Source organism: Melopsittacus undulatus, chromosome 5 (assembly GCF_012275295.1).
Source record: "Melopsittacus undulatus isolate bMelUnd1 chromosome 5, bMelUnd1.mat.Z, whole genome shotgun sequence".
NCBI classification, from domain to species: Eukaryota; Metazoa; Chordata; class Aves; order Psittaciformes; family Psittaculidae; genus Melopsittacus; species Melopsittacus undulatus.
The window spans coordinates 5,684,445-5,702,971 of record NC_047531.1 but is presented as its reverse complement, the minus strand read 5'-3'; the positions used below and the strand labels follow the sequence as shown (position 1 = coordinate 5,702,971).

Below are 18,527 nucleotides of genomic sequence, written 5' to 3'. Positions count from 1 at the left end.
TGCAATGCAGGGGATGTGCAGGGATCAAGTTAAATCCCCTTTTTCTGCTCATTAGCTGCTTGCAGTCATTTCAGCATCATGATGGAGAACAGCCAAGAGGGAAGAAGTCTAATTGGGAAGACAACTCCAGACTTTAGGACTTCGGGATCAGACATTGTTTGGGTGCATTTGAAAGGGTCCAACAGACAGAAGTATTTGAATTCCCATCTCAGCTTCCAGGGCTGGCAGCAGGACCTGGATTGCTTTAGCAGAGCCCTGCATGGTAGCAAGGGACCAGACAAACCTGATCTTGCTCCATTCTATGCCTTGGAGCAGAGAGCAGCACAGAAACCCAAGCCAGGCATATTGAAACACACACAGAGGCTTTGGGAGCCAGTGCACAAGTGGAATCAACACCCCAGTGTTCATATTAACAACCCAGGTCAGGGGGCACCCATCCTAATGCCACCAACCCCAGCACCGACAAGGAGGACAGCCCTTGAGGTAGGGCTGCACTGACCAAGGCGAATGGGAACAACCCTGCAGCCACCCACTGCACCCCACTATGAAGCAGTCTGGTGGCACATCAAGGCAGGAGATAGCTCTGCAGGTCACCATTTATTCAGTCAATTGTGCATACACAAGACTTGGACCAAGAGGTGCCGTTGGAAAAGCTTTAAGTTCTAAAGCCATGATGCACCAGACCCATCCCACAACTGCCTCCTCTGGCACAAAGATGAGGATACCCAAACCTTCATCCAAGCCACCATGAAACTCCCTTTAATCAGCCGAGTCCCTTCCAACCTCCTCATAATCCTTCTCCAGGGCAGCCAGGTCCTCCCTGGCCTCTGAGAACTCACCCTCCTCCATGCCCTCCCCTACGTACCAGTGCACAAAGGCTCTCTTGGCATACATCAGGTCAAACTTGTGGTCCAGGCGTGCCCAGGCCTCGGCGATGGCCATGGTGTTGCTCAGCATGCACACAGCGCGCTGCACCTTGGCCAGGTCCCCACCGGGCACCACGGTGGGAGGTTGGTAGTTGATGCCCACCTTGAAGCCCGTGGGGCACCAGTCCACAAACTGGATGGAGCGGCGCGTTTTGATGGCCGCGATGGCCGCGTTGACGTCCTTGGGCACCACGTCACCCCGGTACAGCAGGCAGCAGGCCATGTACTTGCCCCGGCGAGGGTCACACTTCACCATCTGGTTGGAGAACTCAAAGCAAGCGTTGGTGATCTCGGGCACCGAGAGCTGCTCGTGATAGGCTTTCTCTGCAGAGATGATGGGGGCATAGGTGGTGAGGGGGAAGTGTATCCGTGGGTAAGGCACCAGGTTGGTCTGGAATTCAATTATAGAATCATAGAATCATAGAATAGTCAGGGTTGGAAAGGACCTTGAGATCATCCAGTTCCAACCCCCTACCATGGGCAGGGACACCTCACACTAAACCATATCACCCAAGGCTCTTTCCAACCTGGCCTTGAACACAGGGATGGAGCATTCACTACCTCCCTGGGCAACCCATTCCAGTGCCTCAGCACCCTAACAGGAAAGAATTTCTTCCTTATATCCAATCTAAACTTCCCCTGTTTAAGTTTCAACCCGTTACCCCTTGTCCTATCACTACAGTCCCTAATGAAGAGTCCCTCCCCAGCATCCTTGTAGCCCCCTTCAGACACTGGAAGCTGCTATGAGGTCTCCACGCAGCTTCTCTTCTCCAGGCTGAACAGCCCCATCTTTCTCAGCCTGTCTCCATACAGGAGCTGCTCCAGTCCCCTAATCATCCTTGTAGCCTCCTCTGGACTTGTTCCAACAGTTCCATGTCCTTCTTATGTTGAGGACACCAGAACTGCACACAATGCTCCAGGTGAGGTCTCACGAGAGCAGAGTAGAGGGGCAGGATCACCTCCTTTGACCTGCTGGTCACGCTCCTTTTGATGCAGCCCAGGATACGGTTGCTTTCTGGGCTGTGAGCACACACTGCAGCTGGCTCATGTTCATGTTCTCATTGACCAACACCCCCAAGTCCTTCTCCGCAGGGTTCACAATGCTCCTCCATAGCCCATAACCAATTTCACCCCCAAGGAAACCAACAGAAGAGCCAGCCATGGCCATGGCCATCAGAGAGCAAACCCAACCTCATGGCTACTCACCATGGCTCTGAACCACTCAGGCTCCTCACACAATCACCTCATTGAGAGCATGTCCTGCATGCCTCCCTCCTGCACCTTTTATCAGGTTGGGCTGGGCTCATCAAAGGGCTTTGAAGGACTTGCACCTGCAGATCCATGGGGTTTGGAGTTTATTTGGCCTTTAAATATACATTTAGCATTGCTTTCCCTATGACAAGGGGAGCAAAGTCAAGTGCAAGGTTCTGCCCCTGAGCTGGGGCCATCCCAAGCATAAATAGAGGCTGGGGGAGACTGAATGGAGCAGCACTGGGAAGAAAGGATTTAGGGTGTTGGGTGATGAGGAACTCCCCATGACCTGGCCGTGTGCACCAGAGCAAACTCATGATTGAACTCAAAAAGAGCTTGGGTTTCATCCCTGCATGCAATGTGGCTCATCGTGCTCCCAAACCCAGCTGGGTGCTGATGGAGATTTCATTGCTCCTATTTCAACCCAGCTTCCTCTAAACTCTGCCTGTGTCTCAGCCCCTCCAATCAACCCCTGGTCTTGCTTGGCAGAGCTTGGGAAGGAGGATTAATAGCGGAGAGGTTTGTCCAAGCCAGTGCTTGGGTGAGACTCCCCATGGGGATGCAGCTGGGGAAGGAGCATCTCTGCTTTCCCCATCACTCACTATCAGCTGGTATCTGCTCAGCTTTTATGTGCAAGCACAGCCTGGTGCCAGCAAATACCTTGTCCCATCTCCTCCCATGGCAGGGGGTTAGAACCAGATTATCTTCAGGCCCTTTCCTACCCAAACCATGTTAATGGCCTTCATCAAACGGGAGCAGAAGAAAGACCCAGTCATGGGGTGTTTTGGTCCAGGCACTAGCATGGGGCTGAGATGCTCCCCTTGTCTAAGCTGGTGCTGGGACAGAACCCAAGCAGGGCTGGTGTACATGCCCCCAGCAGCTGATGGTGGGGAAAAGCCTCTTCCCCACCAAAGGATTTACTGGAGCTCAATGGGGAGAACAGGGAAAATCTATCCCATTTTCTGCTCAAAGCAATGACTTTGGCTCTGAGCAGTTCTAATGTGCTACAGCTCCTCTAGAGAGCCCTGTGCATCAGAGCCTGGACAATGTGGGAACACCTATGGCCAAACCCACACAGGGATGAGAGTGCATCCAGCTGGATGCCTGGCCAGGTCTGACTTGTCCTGTTCTGCTTTGCCTGGCCAGATGTGAGCAGGAGTGTGTGCCTCAGTTTCCCTGGGTGTAAGATGGGGACAATGCCTATGTCCTGCTGAATGAGAGCTCCATATACCAATGGGGGGGTGGACATATAGGGTGTTGGGCTTTAAAATGGTGTAAAGGACCATATAGTCCAAGGCTACAGGAGATTGCCATATAAGGAAGGACCTCATGGGTACAGCCTTGGAGTTGAGGCAGGAGAAGGCCATTGCACAGAGATGCTGTGGGTATGTTGGTGAGTCTCTGCTGGAGATGTGTGGTGTGTGTTCATAAGGCATGTAGACGAGGCCCTCAATGCCATGGGTTAGTGGTGGCCTTGGCAGTGCTGGGCAATGGTTGGACAGGATGAGCTTAAAGGGCTTTTCCAGCCCAGTCGATTCTATGTTGGGAAGATGCTGAAGGACCCTTTTTGGGTTTGATTTTTGGGCTTCAGATGAATTTGAATCCCAAGTCCCCCTCCTGTGGGACAGCTAGGAACCTTGGCCACTTAACTGTGGGATTACTGGGGCTGAATTCATGTGTAGTCTCCTTTGGGTGCCCAATGGGACAGAGAGAAAATGCTTCCAGCTACATCTCTGCAGCCATGTGGGTTCATCTGCCAAGCCTTGGAGATCTGATCCCTCCTAATGTCCCACCTGGAATGCTACCTATGGCCAGGACCTGGATAGGGCTGGTGGGAGCTGCTCTTGGTAAGCATCTAATGGGGAAAGAGAGACAGAAGGGATGGAGACCACAGATGAAGTTCCATCTTGGAGCTGTGCTGGGGTGTTCAGAGGAAAGGATAAATGGTCCAAGGTGAAGGGGTGGGAGCTTGGTGAACTGGGGCTCAGTGGAGGGTGAATGGGATGGTCTGTATATGGGGAGGTGAAGCTGTACCAGCTAAAGAGCTGATGCAGAGGTTCCCAAGGAGATGGGGGGCAGTAGAAAGGTGGGCAGGGGTGGATTGGACAACAGGGACAGACCCCATGGTAGTGTCTGGAGGAGCCAGGGAAGCACCTGCAGCTCTTGGGGTCCAAACTCACCTGAGGCCATGGGGTGACCCTGGCCTGGGGCCACTAATGAAGGACCACGTGGATGGGGAGGTTTATGCTGTCCCAGTTGTGACTATGGAAGGTGCTGGTGGACAAAGACAACCTTAAAACCTAGAGAGTATCCAGGAGGAGAAATTTGGGAATCCAAACACTGGGAACCACATCCATTTATGTGGGTGACCTGGTTTAGTTGAAAAGATGTCCTGGCTCATTGCAGGGGGTTGGACTGGATGAGCTTTGAAGGCTCCTTCCAATCCAAACCATTCCATGATTCTATCTCTCCTGAGGTCCCCTGACCAATCCTGTTTTCCCTTCCCAATGCATTGAGGACTGTGTATAGGGACAGCTTGTGTATGGGGATGGAGTAGGGACTGGACTGTGGTGGGGACAGGGCCATGAGGCTGAGCTGGAGGGAGGTTCTGGATACACAGGGGGCCCAGACAGACCCAACAGTGGAGACAATGGGACAACAAAGCATGGGAAACTCAAGAGATCATAGCTTTAATAGGGACCTTCCCGAGGTGACCCATCCCCTTGCCCTGGAGCAGACATGAGCCTCTTCCCCGTGCATGGAAATGTCCAGGAGGAGCAACGGAGGAGAGCAGGGAGGAGAGAAGGACAAAGAAGAGACATGAAAGTGAGCTCGATGGGTCAGAACTATACCCCACTGCTATCATACATGGCCATCAGTCCCCTCCAGCCCATGGAGGGTCACTTCCTCCTCCCAATCTGCGCCATGAGATGGGCATTGGCAGCCGCCTTCGCCCGCAAGTTCTTGGCTTTGGCGATGTTGAAGAGGATGTTCATGATGTTGGTGGGGACATCGAGGGAGAGGGTGACCTTGGTGCGGCGGTCGCTATTGGCTCGGTTTTGGTACGACTTCCCCTTCCCCTGCGCTTGGGACATGTATTTGTAATGGCCTTCCTCTGGGAACGTCCTTTTCCCTATCCCTTCCTCTGCCACGTTATCCCCTTCCTGCTCCTCAGAGCCCTCTTCTGGTGATGGGGACTCGAAGCCGCGCTTGTCCATGACGGTGTTTTCCTCCGGGAGGCTCTTCTGGCCCTCGGCAAGGGCCGTGTTGAGGCAGCTGAGGATGGAGGTGGGGTTGTAGAGGTGGAGAGCCCGGCTGCTCTCGGTGGCACAGAGCAGGGCGAGGAGGAGCAGCAGCCTGGAGTGGGACATCGCGGTGGCCTGTCCAATGGAGAGAGCAAGGGGAGGGCAGAGATGGGCATGAGCATCCTATGGGGCGCATGGCAGAGCATCGTCATCCCCATGGACACTGGATCAACCTCCCAGGTCCGTGTGGATTCATCTCCCACAACCCCACTAAGTCACATCTAATCCTTAGGATGAGTGGGAATGAGTTGTCTTGGGGTCTCCTTCTCCCTTTCATTGTCTGAAGGGAGCTACAAGGATGCTGGAGAGGGACACTTCATCAGGGACTGTAGTGATAGGACAAGGGGTGATGGGTTCAAACTGAAACAGGGGAAGTTTAGGTTGGATAGGATGTAAATCTGTGAGGGTGGTGAGACCCTGGCACAGGTTGATCTGGGTTTGCTTTCCTCTGTTAACTCACTGCTTTATCTAAATGATGCAAGAAGCTGTGGCTGCCCCATCCCTGGCAGTGTTCAAGGCCAGGTTGGACACAGGGGCTTGGAGCAGCTGCTCCAGTGGAAGGTGTCCCTGCCTGTGGCAGGGGTTGGAACTGGAGGAGCTTTAAGCTCCCTTCCAACCCAAAGCATTCCATGATTCTATAAGGTCATGGAGAGGGACAGCCCCTCAGCCCTTGGTTTTGGAGTGCTGGTGGGAGGTGGGATGTCCAAGATGCTTTGAAAGCTGCAGCCTCTGTGGAGGGGAGGATTTGATCATCCCTTTGTCAAACACAAGGGCCTGCTGCAGGAACACTGGTTCACCAGGATCCCTCCTTGCTGGGACAATCCCATGTCCGTCCCCATGCCCCCATCTCCACCTTGCTGATGCCTCCCCCCAATGAGAACCATCAGCAATAGTGGGGTTTCCTTCAGCTCCTCTCTCAACCCAAAGCCACCAGAGATGTTTCCATGCTCCTTCAAGGCAGTAATTGCCCATCTACCTGCTCATGCAACTGGGTCCAGAATGGGCATGGAGAATGGGGTACAGCCATCCCCAGTGCTGGGTATGTGAACTACCGCCCATCCAGTGTGATGGCCCCATGGCACTTCTCCAACCCTGGCCTTGGGTGCTCCAGGGATGCCCATTCCCTATCCTCCACCCCTAGGAGTCCCTTTACCCCGGGTTCAGGACAGGCTGCCCCATTTGATGGCACATCCAGGGTGAAGTCCTGTGGTGTGACCCACCTCTCTGTATGGCCTTCTGGCCACCAAAAATGGGGTCTCCTGGGGGTGCCTTTGCCCATGCTGAGGACTGACCTGTGCCCCCATGGCCAGCCCCAGGGGCACACAAACCCTGCATGAATTGGAGATGTTCTGGCATTCCCAATCTTCGGGCCCCATCTTGTGGTAAGCACATCTCATGGCAAGCCCCGGTATGGGGACAGTCACCAGGGGTTTGGGGACCCGACGTTTGATGTGGGGTAGGGAGATGCTGATGTGTTTCCTATGAGGATTCATTCATGCTGATGTGATTTCCATGAGGAATATGGAGGGACAAAGAGGTTGGGGAAGCCCCTGGGAATGTCCTGAGGAGCAGGACGGGTCGTGGGTGTCCCTATGGATGTTGGTGTCTTGGGATGGAGCTTGTGCCTTGCTGCAGGAGGGGCGACTGATAGGGGAGATGTCCTCAAACTGATCCAAGTCAAATCAACCCCTTTGTCCCCAGTGGCTGTCACCCTGGAGCTGCTGTTCTGCCACTGAGCCACAGACCCTCAAACTGGTGTCACCTGAACCCTGTCCTGTGGATGGGGAGATGAGGACGGGTTTAACCCATTAATTCTGTCCAGAGAAGGGCAATGGAGCTGGTGCAGGGCCTGGAGCACAAGAGAGATGGGGAACGGCTGAGGGACCTGGGGGGTTCAGATGGAGAAGAGAAGGCTCAGGGGGGACCTGATGGCTCCCTCCAAGTGCCTGCCAGGAGGATGGAGCCAGGAGGGGCTGGGCTCTGCTCCCAAGGAACAAGGGATGGGACAAGAGGAAACGGCCTCAAGCTGCACCAGGGCAGCTTTAGATGGAGCTGAGGAACAATTCCTGCCCCACAGGGTGCTCAGGCATTGGAACAGGCTGCCCAGGGCAGGGCTGCAGGCACCGGCCCTGCAAGTGTTCACACAGCGTGGAGACGAGGCCTCAGTGCCATGGGTTAGGGGTGGCCTTGGCAGGGCTGGGAATGGTTGGACTGGATGAGCTTAAAGGGCTTTTCCAACCTGGCTGATTCCATGATCCTATGATTTCCACTTGCCCCTGCACAGAACCCCACAGAGCTCCCCCAGGCACCAACCATCCCCATAACCCTGCCCTGCACTGAGGACATGCAGCAGCCGCAGCACAACCCAGGCAACACCAGCAAATCCCTGTAGGATAAAGGAAGAAAACCCTTCCAGACACCCAAACCTCACAGGTTTGGAAACCCAAACCCCTCCTTCCTCCAGCCCCACATCACACATTTAAATCCTGGTGCTAAGCTTTGGGTTGCAAAAGCCCAACAGGATGAAGATCTTCCTCCCACTCCAAAGCCTCCCCCTTTGCTTCAGCCCCAGATGAAGTGTTTCCCATAGGAACTTCTTTGCATCCCCTGCTAGCAGGATGTGGGACATGGATTTACAAAGGGCTCATTTTTGCCCCCCTATCTGCAGCCCCTGTTCTCCTCCATGACCCCAAGCTGCCGGATGGAGAATGGGAATGGTACCCAAAGCTGTTGGGAGAGAACTGCTCTGGTTGGAGCTGCGCTGCCCTCTCTAAAGCCACAGAGCAGCATCTCCAATAGCTGCTTCCCAACAGCTATTCCACAGCTGTCTGAAACTGGTGGCATATAGGAAAACCCATTGGGGACCTCAGGAAAGGCAGAGCAAGGGGGAAGTGAGGCTGAGACACATTCCCACTCTGTTTGTTTTCCTGGTCCTTGGCTGTAGTGGATATCCCGGTGGAAAGAGCAGAAATCAAAGCAAAGCAGCACCTGGATCTGCTGGATGGGCAGAAAAAGCTGATTTTGCAGGGTTTGTTCCTATTTACATGGTGGGTTTGTGTCTGGGAACACCAGGAAGTTTGTATGGAGCAAGGAAAGAAGCTGGAATTGGGGTTTTATCCCCCTCCAAAAACAAAGCAGGAAAAGAAAACCCACATGTGGTGGATCTGAGGAAGTGGGAGTTAAATCTGCTGCTGCTCCGGGTGACCTGCGGGTGCTGCTGACGGGAATTGCTGGGATGCCCATGAGGAATTTACAGGCATTCATTGAGATGGTGCTGACAGGCACAGCAGGACCTGCTCAGCTGAGGATTTGAAAGAGAAAATCCCTCCGGGAAGGTGTATGTGGCAAAGTGGGATCAAAGCTGCTCGTCGGCACCGGAGCAATGGATAAAACTGATTCTTTCCCCATCAAAAAGTAAGTCTGGGATAAAATCATGCTGTGGGTAAGACCTCTAGACCCTTTAAACTCCCTTCATGTGATGCCACCTCCACTTTCCTATGGATCCCTCCTGAGGATGCTGCTTCCCAGGGGCTCCACTGTGCCCTCCTCTCCTCCCCATCCCTGTAATAGCAGTGATTTATTGCCCCACTTTCCCATTTCCCACTTCCCACTATTTCCCAACTATCCCCAGCCTCCAAATATTGATGTAACAATGAAAAAAGAGATTCCTTTGGTTAGGAGGGAGGATGTTGGGACCCTCAACACAATATCCCAAACTGCTTTTCCCTATCCTGCCTTTATCACATGCAGAAAAGCGGGATGTGCTCTCCCAAGGAAAACACTAAAACACTTCAACTCTGTGCAAACAAAGCTGCTTTATGGTTAATAAATGAAACCCAGGCACTCACCTGGTAGTCCTCAGTGGTCGGGATGGGAAGGGATCGCTGTGGGCTCACTCCAAGGAGAGAAGCATCAGGAGCCTTGCCCTGAACTTCTGCGCCCCTTGCTTTGCTTTTCTTGTTCTTAAAGAGGGCTCTGCTGGTTTATTCTCTCTATGGAAACGCTTTTCCCCTCCCTCGTGTATATATAAAAGTGAGTGATCACGGGGTCGGAGTCGTAACTCCAGACGTGGAGCCTTCGTTTGGGCATGATTTCATTAAGCTGAAATCAGAGGGAGCTGGCAACGTCACGGGGCTGCGGCGCCGCTCCCCATTCATAGGAGCCATAAAGGAGGGGGGACAAGGGCAAAACCAGACGTCCAAACCTGATAACCTGGTGGGGGTTATCCCTAAAATGGGGCTGTCACCAATGCTGGGACATTGCAGGGGCACACAAACATGTTTTCCCCCCATTCCTCCAGGTAGCAAGGCACTTGGTGTAAGGATGCTTTAAATGCAAAGGGTTTTATGCCCCCTAAGGATGCCTGTTGGGGTTTTAAGCTCTGATTAAGTGTTATACTAATTAATGTGTTTCTATATGAAGAGTGGAGCTGGTGGAGGACCTCAGCAGGGTTTTGCCCCAGGCCAGATGATGTTAAGATCCTTTCCAACCCTACCTATTCTATGGTGCTATAACCCCTACCCGCAGCAGGGACAGACTTACCCTGCTCTCTCTCTGCCTAGCTTCCCATCTGGGGGGGCTTTTCTCCTCCCATGCAGTCAGGAAAACCTATGGAAGACTGGAAATATGGGGAAGTTCTTGCAGGATGGGGTTGCACAGTCCCAGAGGCAGCATTTGAAGAGGGGTGGCTGTAAGGATTATGTGTGTCCAGGGGACAAAAACCCCTCAGACTCCCCAAAGACACTGAGATCCAGCAGAATTAACTCAGGCTGCACCAAGACAGCAGCAAGGCAGGAAAACCCCCTTTGGTTCTGGTTCTGGTGTGGTCAGAGGGAGGTCTCCTGCAGTGTCCCATGGCATTGGTTTGCAAGGGAAAGTGCTTTATGCTACAAAGCAGATGGGGATGGAGGTCTCCTTGCTGGAACAGGGATTAGTCCATAGGCTGACACCCAAAGGGGTCAGGTCCCTGGTGGAGGGTTCCCTTCAATGGTTAGTGTGGGTCTGTGGACCCAGGACCCTGCTCAGCCCTGTCTATTGACCAGAGCTCCTCGTTGCTTTGAGATGCTATCACCACCCTGTCCATGCAAAGGGCTGGTGTGATGCAGTTATGCTTGGGAAGGGACACATCCTGCTATAGGATCCTGCTCTGAACCCCTCCATGAAAGGTAACAGCAGGCAGTAGTGACCCTGGATGGGCTCTGAGTTGGAATGGGGAGATATTCCTGCTCCTGGACCACACAGACAATGGACACAGCAGCTCCTTTGGGCACATGGAGCTGTGACTGTGGATAATTCATGGATGAGCCTCTTTGAGCTTCCCATCCAGGCCTTAAAGATGCTGGTTGGTGTCTGAAAGGCAGTGACAGTTAAAATGAGAGCTTCCCTTTGGCTTCTAACCTAGGTAGAGTGTTCTGCCCTTCATCACCTCCAGTTGCTGTCTGGGACACATCAGGATCCACTGCTCCAGCAATTCACTCCTGTTCCATTTTCATGTCATGCTTTCACCTCCTGGATCAATGTTTTCTTTCCCCTTGTTCACTGGGACCTGGGAAGTGGTTTGATTATCCCAGTCCTTGGAACCTTCAGTGGTATTTTGGGGCAAGAACACTCATTTTCAACACAAAGAGCTGGGTGGGAAACTCCATTAGAAGGACATCCCCACACCAAGAGGGAGATAAATCATCATCTGGCCCATAGTCCTCTCTGCTCTTATGAGTTCATTTATTGCAGAGGGATGAAGTGTCTCTAAAGGCTTCATGGTACCCTATAGCCTTGAACTCACTGCTTGGGGAAGCAGGGATAGATGAGAGCTATTCCCAACCTATCCCTGATGGTGGAGGTCCATTAAAAATCATAGAGTGGCTTGGGTTGGAAAGGGCCTTAAGATCATCCTGTTCCAACCCCAAAATGATTTCCCCTTGCTCTTGTTCAGATCTGTAGGTCCTGATTCCCAAACAACTTTCAGCTTCCCCCAGCTTGGCTTGTGTCCTGCCTTCCCTTGACCTCCATAGGGTGAGATGGGCTTGAGTAGCACCATTGCCCAGTAGCTTACCTAGTGCTGGTTGACCAAATAACATGGCAGGGCAAGGCCTGAAGCTTGGCAGAAGGTATCTAAAGCTTTGTAAAGTACATGCAGTTCCTTGGGTGGTGCTAAACTCCATCCAGGTTTGACTCAGCCCAGGTTTGACTACCCAAGGAAGAAGGCTTCACACCTGGGGTGGACAGTGAGGGCTTCCCCAGTGTTTCTCTACCATCATACCTTATTGGAGAGATGTGTTTTACATCCCCCTGCTCCCTGAGGGCTGCAGATGTTGACTGTGGTCCTTGTGGAGCACTCAGGAGACCTTTGGACCCTGTTTGACTCAGATCATTGACAGCCCTACGTGCTTCAAGGTGGGTTAGGGACCCACCTCCCCTGCTTTTGTTGGTCTGGGCATGGAAGAAGGGGGTTGAGCATGTAAATACATATGGATGGGAGCTCTAGGTGCTGACCTGGCTAATGGATATTTCATGTCCCTGCCCATGGCAGGGGGTTGGAAATGGATGACCTTAAGGTCCTTTCCAACCCAACCCATTCTATGATCCTATGGAAGTTGTGTTGGCACTCAAAAAGTGGGTCCCCTCTGCCTACCAAGGGGGATGTGAATTGAGCTTTATGAAGACTGTTGGTTGGGATGAGTAAGGTCACACAGGAGATGGTTGCTCCTCCTTTGCAACCATCCCATCCCTTGTGATGTGGTGTCCGTCCTTTCTCATGGAAGCTTTCCTAAGGTTGAGAGGAGATGGTGTGAGATGGAGGGAGAAGGTTTCTGAGGTAGATTTTATCCATTGCAACTGCTTCAGGCTGCCCCCATCTTGACAGGGTTGTGCATCTGAATGGTTGGAAATGGGGTGTTCAGCCCTTCCCTGCTTTCTGGCTGGCTTGGGGACATTAGGAAAGGGCTGATCCACAATCCTAAGGGATTTAGGAGGTGCTGTGGGACCCTGAGGAGGTGTTTGTCAGTGCCAACTCCTACTTGGGCTCTTTGGTGTCTGTGGCTATTGCTGCAGCCTTGTATGGGAGGGTGACAAGTGCAGTTACCCACCTCCAGCATGGGTCCATCTTCACATGTTGGAGTTGAACCTCACCCCATTTGACTGAGCTGGGTGCCAGTGGATCCCAAAGGCCTCAGGGGAGCCGGGCACAAGAGCAGACTAAAGGGTAGGGAGGGACTTAAAACCAGGCCTGAGAAGAGAATCCAATGGCTGCAAAGATGGAAAGCAATCAAACCAACCTTAAAGACACACCAAATTTGAAGGAATGACAAATACACATGGCTCACACGCAAAACTCAGTCCTGCTGCCAGAATGACCCGTGTAAATGTGAGTCTATCTATTGTTATCCTTCAGATGACCAAAACTATCTGAAGGAGAAGCTGAAGAATGGAAGTGGATGTGCTTCCCACCATTCAGGGAATAATAGGGGAAGTTCAGGTTGGAGATAAGGCAGAAGCTGTTCCCTGTGAGGGTGCTGAGGCGCTGGCACAGGGTGCCCAGAGAAGCTGTGGCTGCCCCATCCCTGGCAGTGTTCAAGGCCAGGTTGGACACAGGGGCTTGGAGCAGCTGCTCCAGTGGAAGGGGTCCCTGCCTGTGGCAGGGGTTGGAACTGGAGGAGCTTTAAGGTCCCTTCCAACCCAAACCATTCTATGGCTCTGTGATCCTAAATAGCAGCATGGAAGTTTTGCCTGGCCTGGGGAAGCAAAGGGAATGTGATGCGATGCCCTGTTTACTGCTTCCAGCACCAGAATTGGATAGAGAAGTCAGACATGGATGCACTTTGTGTCTATAGAGAGACAGAATGGAGGTCTCTGGTTCACTCTGCCCCTTCTTTATTAATCCAAGACTCAATCTGCATTGAGAAGGGTGGGTTTGTCCTGTGGAAGGAGGGTTTGTCCATCTCCCCATAACCCTACAGCAAACATCCCTTCCTCTCCAGTGAGGCTGATTTTGGGGGGTTTCTCTTCCCATAACCCCATTTGGGGGTGATTTTCATTCCTTCCAACAGCTCAGCAGCAGTAAATCCCTCTCCAAAGCAACCATATAATGGGCATGGAAAGCCCTACCTCTTGAAGCTGGCACATGAGCCAAGCAAGAAGAGGACCTGGGGACATGGAGTTATCCTCGCAGAGCTTAAATGATCATTTTCCCTTTCTTGCCCTTCTTTCACCTCCTTGAGCCCCAAGTCTTTTGCTGCAGGGTCACAGGGGATTTACAGCCCTGATCTTATGCAAAGCACTTGGCTGCCTGTAATGAGCAGTTACCCATCCCACCATCAGCGCTCCATGCTCCTGGCAATTAATCAGCTCTGCCCTCAGCTTCTGATACAAGTGTAATAGCAAAAAGGCTCTTTGGGGATGAAATGTGCTGGGGCTGTTCTGCAGATTGCTGCAAGAATGGCTGGGCCATACCTGAAGAGCAACTGCATCACTGGCAGCCTCCAGGCAGGAGATGAAGCCTGGTTCTTGATGCTTTACCTCCAAAGGAAGAAAAGAGCAATGGAAATGAACAAATAACCTTAAACCCTCTAAATTCCAAAGAAATGGTGAATTCCCCATCCCTGGCAGTGTCCAAGGCCAGGTTGGACACAGGGGCTTGGAGCAGCTGCTCCAGTGGAAGGTGTCCCTGCCCATGGCAAGGGGTTGGAAGTGGATGAGCTGAAGATCCCTTCACATGGTGCCTGCAGCTACTGTGAGCACATCTCTGGTTTGAAGGAAACATCTAAAAGGAAGGAAATAAGGTAAAGGGAGTCAGCAGGAGCCTGGATCCATGTAGAGGAGCAGTGCTGGCCTCAGAGCACTTACCCTTACTGTGGGTTTAAGCATAAAACCTATTAATACCCAGCGGAATGGAACATAGAAAGAGCTGCTTCTCCTTATTCCTGCCTCTGTACACAGGGATAATTCCCACTGTGAGGCTGCAGCATCTGCATGAGGTTGGTGGGAGAGACAGTGCTCAGTAAGTGTGGTGGTTTCTTCTCCATGGATGGGTTATATTGATTCTTGCCATTGGGATTGTGGCCTTGGGTTGGCCCCTTGGCTTCATGATCCATGGGGAGGTGCCTGGGCTGGTTTCAGGACACAGCGGGACATATCTAGGTGATGCAGAGCCCACCAGTGGGGCTCAGGGTGCTGGGCTAGGGGATGCCCAAGGCAAGGGATGGGTGAGGAGCCACCCAGAGGAATCCTAACAGATCCAATGGGATTTACCGAGGTGCTTTGGGGTGAAAAATGGGGCAGGACAGGCAGCCTGAGGCAGCTCCTGCAGGAGCACTGCCTCCTGGATGGGAGGGTTTCTCCTTGGGTTTCATCATAGCCCACACAGCAACAGTATCAGGGGCAAATCCATTTCTGCTCCTGCTTGTCCCAGCTCAGATGAGCAGAGATACTTCGTTGGCACAGTTTTCCAGGGTTTTCCAACATTTTCCTTCCTTTCTCAAGGGCATTGTGGCTGTTGGGTTGCAGTTCCATCTTTGCAATGGGGATGGAGCTCACCAGCATCCTCCCAGCGATGCTGGCAAGAGACCTAAATCCCAATACATTGATGCAGCAATTCCTATTGCTCCAAATAGCAATGGACATCACCCAAAAGGGCTGCGAACAGCATTCAAGCCTCCACCACCTCACACAGAACCACGGAGGTGCTCAGGTCCAGCCCTGCATTAACCTCCAGAGCCTAAATTAGTCCTGCTCTAAACCCAGTGCAGCTCAGGCTGGTGCCACAGCCATGAACACTGCACTGCTTTTGGCTCTGTAGGAGTGAAGATGAGGGTTGCTGCTGGCTCCGATCCGCAGGCAGAGGATGCAGGATGATGCTCAGGACGCTGCTGTCAGTGCTCGCAGCCATTTCAGCGGCTGTATCGTTATCAGATTACTAAATTACAATGGCCTGGCCTCTTCACCCATCCCCATCCATTTTCCGTTGTCAGGGTTGCTAAGGAACTGCCTGTGGACATGGATGCGCGATGGGGAGAGCTCCTCTCCTCTCTCCTCTCCTTTCTCCTTTCTCCTTTCTCCTTTCTCCTTTCCTCCTTGCAAGACTTCACTGGTTCAATGCACAAGGAACCCCCTCCTGCAAAGGGGCTGAGTGTGCTCAAGCTGCAGGTACACCTATATACAGAGATATAGACCTGTGTGCTCAAGCTACAGGTACACCTATATACAGAGATATAGACCTGTGTGCTCAAGCTAAAGGTACACCTGTATACAGAGGTATAGACCTGTGTGCTCAAGCTGCAGGTACACCTATATACAGAGATATAGACCTGTGTGCTCAAGCTACAGGTACACCTGTATACAGAGATACAGAGCTGTGTGCTCAAGCTACAGGTACACCTGTATACAGAGATATATACCTGTGTGCTCAAGCTACAGGTACACCTGTATACAGAGATACAGAGCTGTGTGCTCAAGCTAAAGGTACACCTATATACAGAGGTATAGACCTGTGTGCTCAAGGTACAGGTACACCTGCATACAGAGATATAAACCTGTGTGCTCAAGCTACAGGTACACCTATATACAGAGATATAGACCTGTGTGCTCAAGGTACAGGTACACCTATATACAGAGATATAGACCTGTGTGCTCAAGCTACAGGTACACCTATATACAGAGATATAGACCTGTGTGCTCAAGGTACAGGTACACCTATATACAGAGATATAGACCTGTGTGCTCAAGCTACAGGTACACCTATATACAGAGGTATAGACCTGTGTGCTCAAGGTACAGGTACACCTGCATACAGAGATATAAACCTGTGTGCTCAAGCTATAGGTACACCTACATACAGAGATACAGACCTGTGTGCTCAAGGTATAGGTACACCTATATGCAGAGATATAGACCTGTGAGCTCAGCTCTGGAGCTGTGTGAACCAGACAAAACAAGTGATGGGCTCACTCATGCTCCACAATCACCCTTCACATTGCAAACTCCATGAGGAAGCTGGTTTTAGGTGCACTAAAGCCTCAGCTTTCCACATGCTCATAGCCATGTCCTTTGCTTTCTAATGCAATGTGTATTCAGGAATCTTCTGGTTTCAGTCTGGTTTGGAGCATCCCCAGTTCCCTGCGCCTGGAAAGCATCCGGCTTGCCAAGTCCTAAAAGTCACCCCCCTCCCTGCCCTGAAATCAAATCACATCAAGAAACCCAATTAGACTGACATGACATTTCCAAGGAAGCTCCGAGGATGCATTCCGGGAATATTTTGGCCCTGCCAAAGCAGTTCAGATGGCAAATCAATAGCGAACGTTTAATGGTAGATGTATTAAAAACCAATCAAGTTATCCATTCCCCATTAGGCCAAAGCTCCCAGAGCACTGATGGGAAATTCAAGCTGTGTTTAACACACCTCCCAGAGCCCTGCACAGGTCGAGCTGGGATACTTGACCGCAGTATTGGGTTTCACTTAAGTCATACAGATGCTTTGCATCTGAATTAAGTCACTTGGTGACTCCCTGGTGAGATGCTGCTTTGGGTTGGTCTATGGAGAGGGGTCTTGAGTCAAATCACCTCTCAAGAGACTCTTCCCTTCTCCTTTGGCTATATCTTCATCATAACAGTGGATGAATTTGTCCCCTTGGTTTGGCTTTGGGGTTCCTGCATTCCTTACTAAGCTTTTGGAGCCAAAAGCTGTCAAGAAGCTGTGCCTGCTGTGAGGGTAATGCCTATTTTAAGTGATTTGAAAGGAAAATATGAAGGTGTCATCCTGTCTCTTTGGTGTCTGGGAACAGGGAGGCAGAAGGGTGAATCCCTCATGTTCTCAGGCAGGTCTCAGGTCCCCCAGGTCCATTTGCTCACCTACTGCTGGCTCCAGACCCTCACTGTGCTGTGATTCACAGCTATAAAACCAATCTTCATGCAGTTACTGCAGTCACTGTCTCCTTAGAGTTGATGTCAACTTAACATGACTGCATGAATGGATTCACCAGCTCAGAGCAATACAACCTCCTATTCCCTAATGCCTTGATGCAGCTGATAGCTGATGTGGGTCAATGAAATGTGGGGCTGAGCTCCTTGGGGAAACAACCTCCAGAAGATGAAGAAAGTCTCTTTCTCCTATTGGTTTTTGGTAAATAAGTGCCACTTTGAGTTATTATTGACCTGGTTGGTGGCAATGGTCCCCAGGAGGTGATGCTGTGCACCCTCAACTGGAGAAAGGCTCCTGGGGTTATCTATCTCCATTGTCATGGTGGAAACTCACTATTGTCCAGAGTTACTGCAGCCCCATAAATATGCGTATGCATTACATAGATATATAAAATAATATATATATGTTTGTGTATATATAGATATATTTATCGCCATTGCTAATAAAACACTCGAGGCTTTAACATGACTTTATACCTTTGGTCAGGTAGTGGTGGCCTCTTGAGTATGATAACCCCATATTTCTGCTAGAAGCCATTGGTGCCTTCACTGGAGGGATGCTGGTGGTACCAGAGAGAAGCAAGGTGCCAGGAGAGTTATTCTTATAATAATCAATGTTATTAATGAGGTTTTTATGTGTTTATTAATTAAACAGTGAGAACTCATGGGGTAATGAGTTAAAACTTATACAGGGGAGGTTTAGATTGGATATAAGGAAGAAATTCCTTACTGTAAGGGTGCTGAGGCACTGGAATGGGTTGCCCAGGGAGGTTGTGAATGCTCCATCCCTGGCAGTGTTCAAGGCCAGGTTGGACAGAGCCTTGGGTGATATGGTTTAGTGTGAGGTGTCCCTGCCCATGGCAGGGGGTTGGAACTGCATGATCTTAAGGTCCTTTCCAACCCTGACTATTCTATGATCCTATAACTGTGACACTGTCAATGAGTTAACTGGGCTGCAGGTTGTTTCTTAGCAGTGTGTTTCCAGTATGTCCCCTTTTCCCATACAAATATATCTGCTCCAGTCCAGCTTTAGGATGATTTGCATCAGGAAGGATCATATGGGGCACAGGGGTTTGCAAGCAGGGATGTCTCAGATCAAATCAACCTGAGTGAACATTTCTGGAAGGGCATCCCC

General features: G+C 51.4%; 2 protein-coding genes across 2 annotated transcripts; both read right to left on the bottom strand.

The window, feature by feature from the left end:
* Positions 1 to 759: 759 nt before the first annotated feature.
* LOC101881938 (tubulin alpha-3 chain-like) lies at positions 760 to 1,329 on the bottom strand (the record flags this gene model as incomplete). Its single annotated transcript, XM_005154640.2, has 1 exon — positions 760 to 1,329. A coding segment is annotated over one exon (570 nt), but the record flags the coding sequence as incomplete, so codon positions are not given.
* A 3,748-nt stretch (positions 1,330 to 5,077) lies between these two features.
* On the bottom strand, positions 5,078 to 5,548 carry UCN3 (urocortin 3). The gene has a single exon (XM_005154571.3). It carries the CDS (start codon positions 5,546 to 5,548, stop codon positions 5,078 to 5,080), a length of 471 nt encoding a protein of 156 aa, XP_005154628.2.
* Positions 5,549 to 18,527: the final 12,979 nt, after the last annotated feature.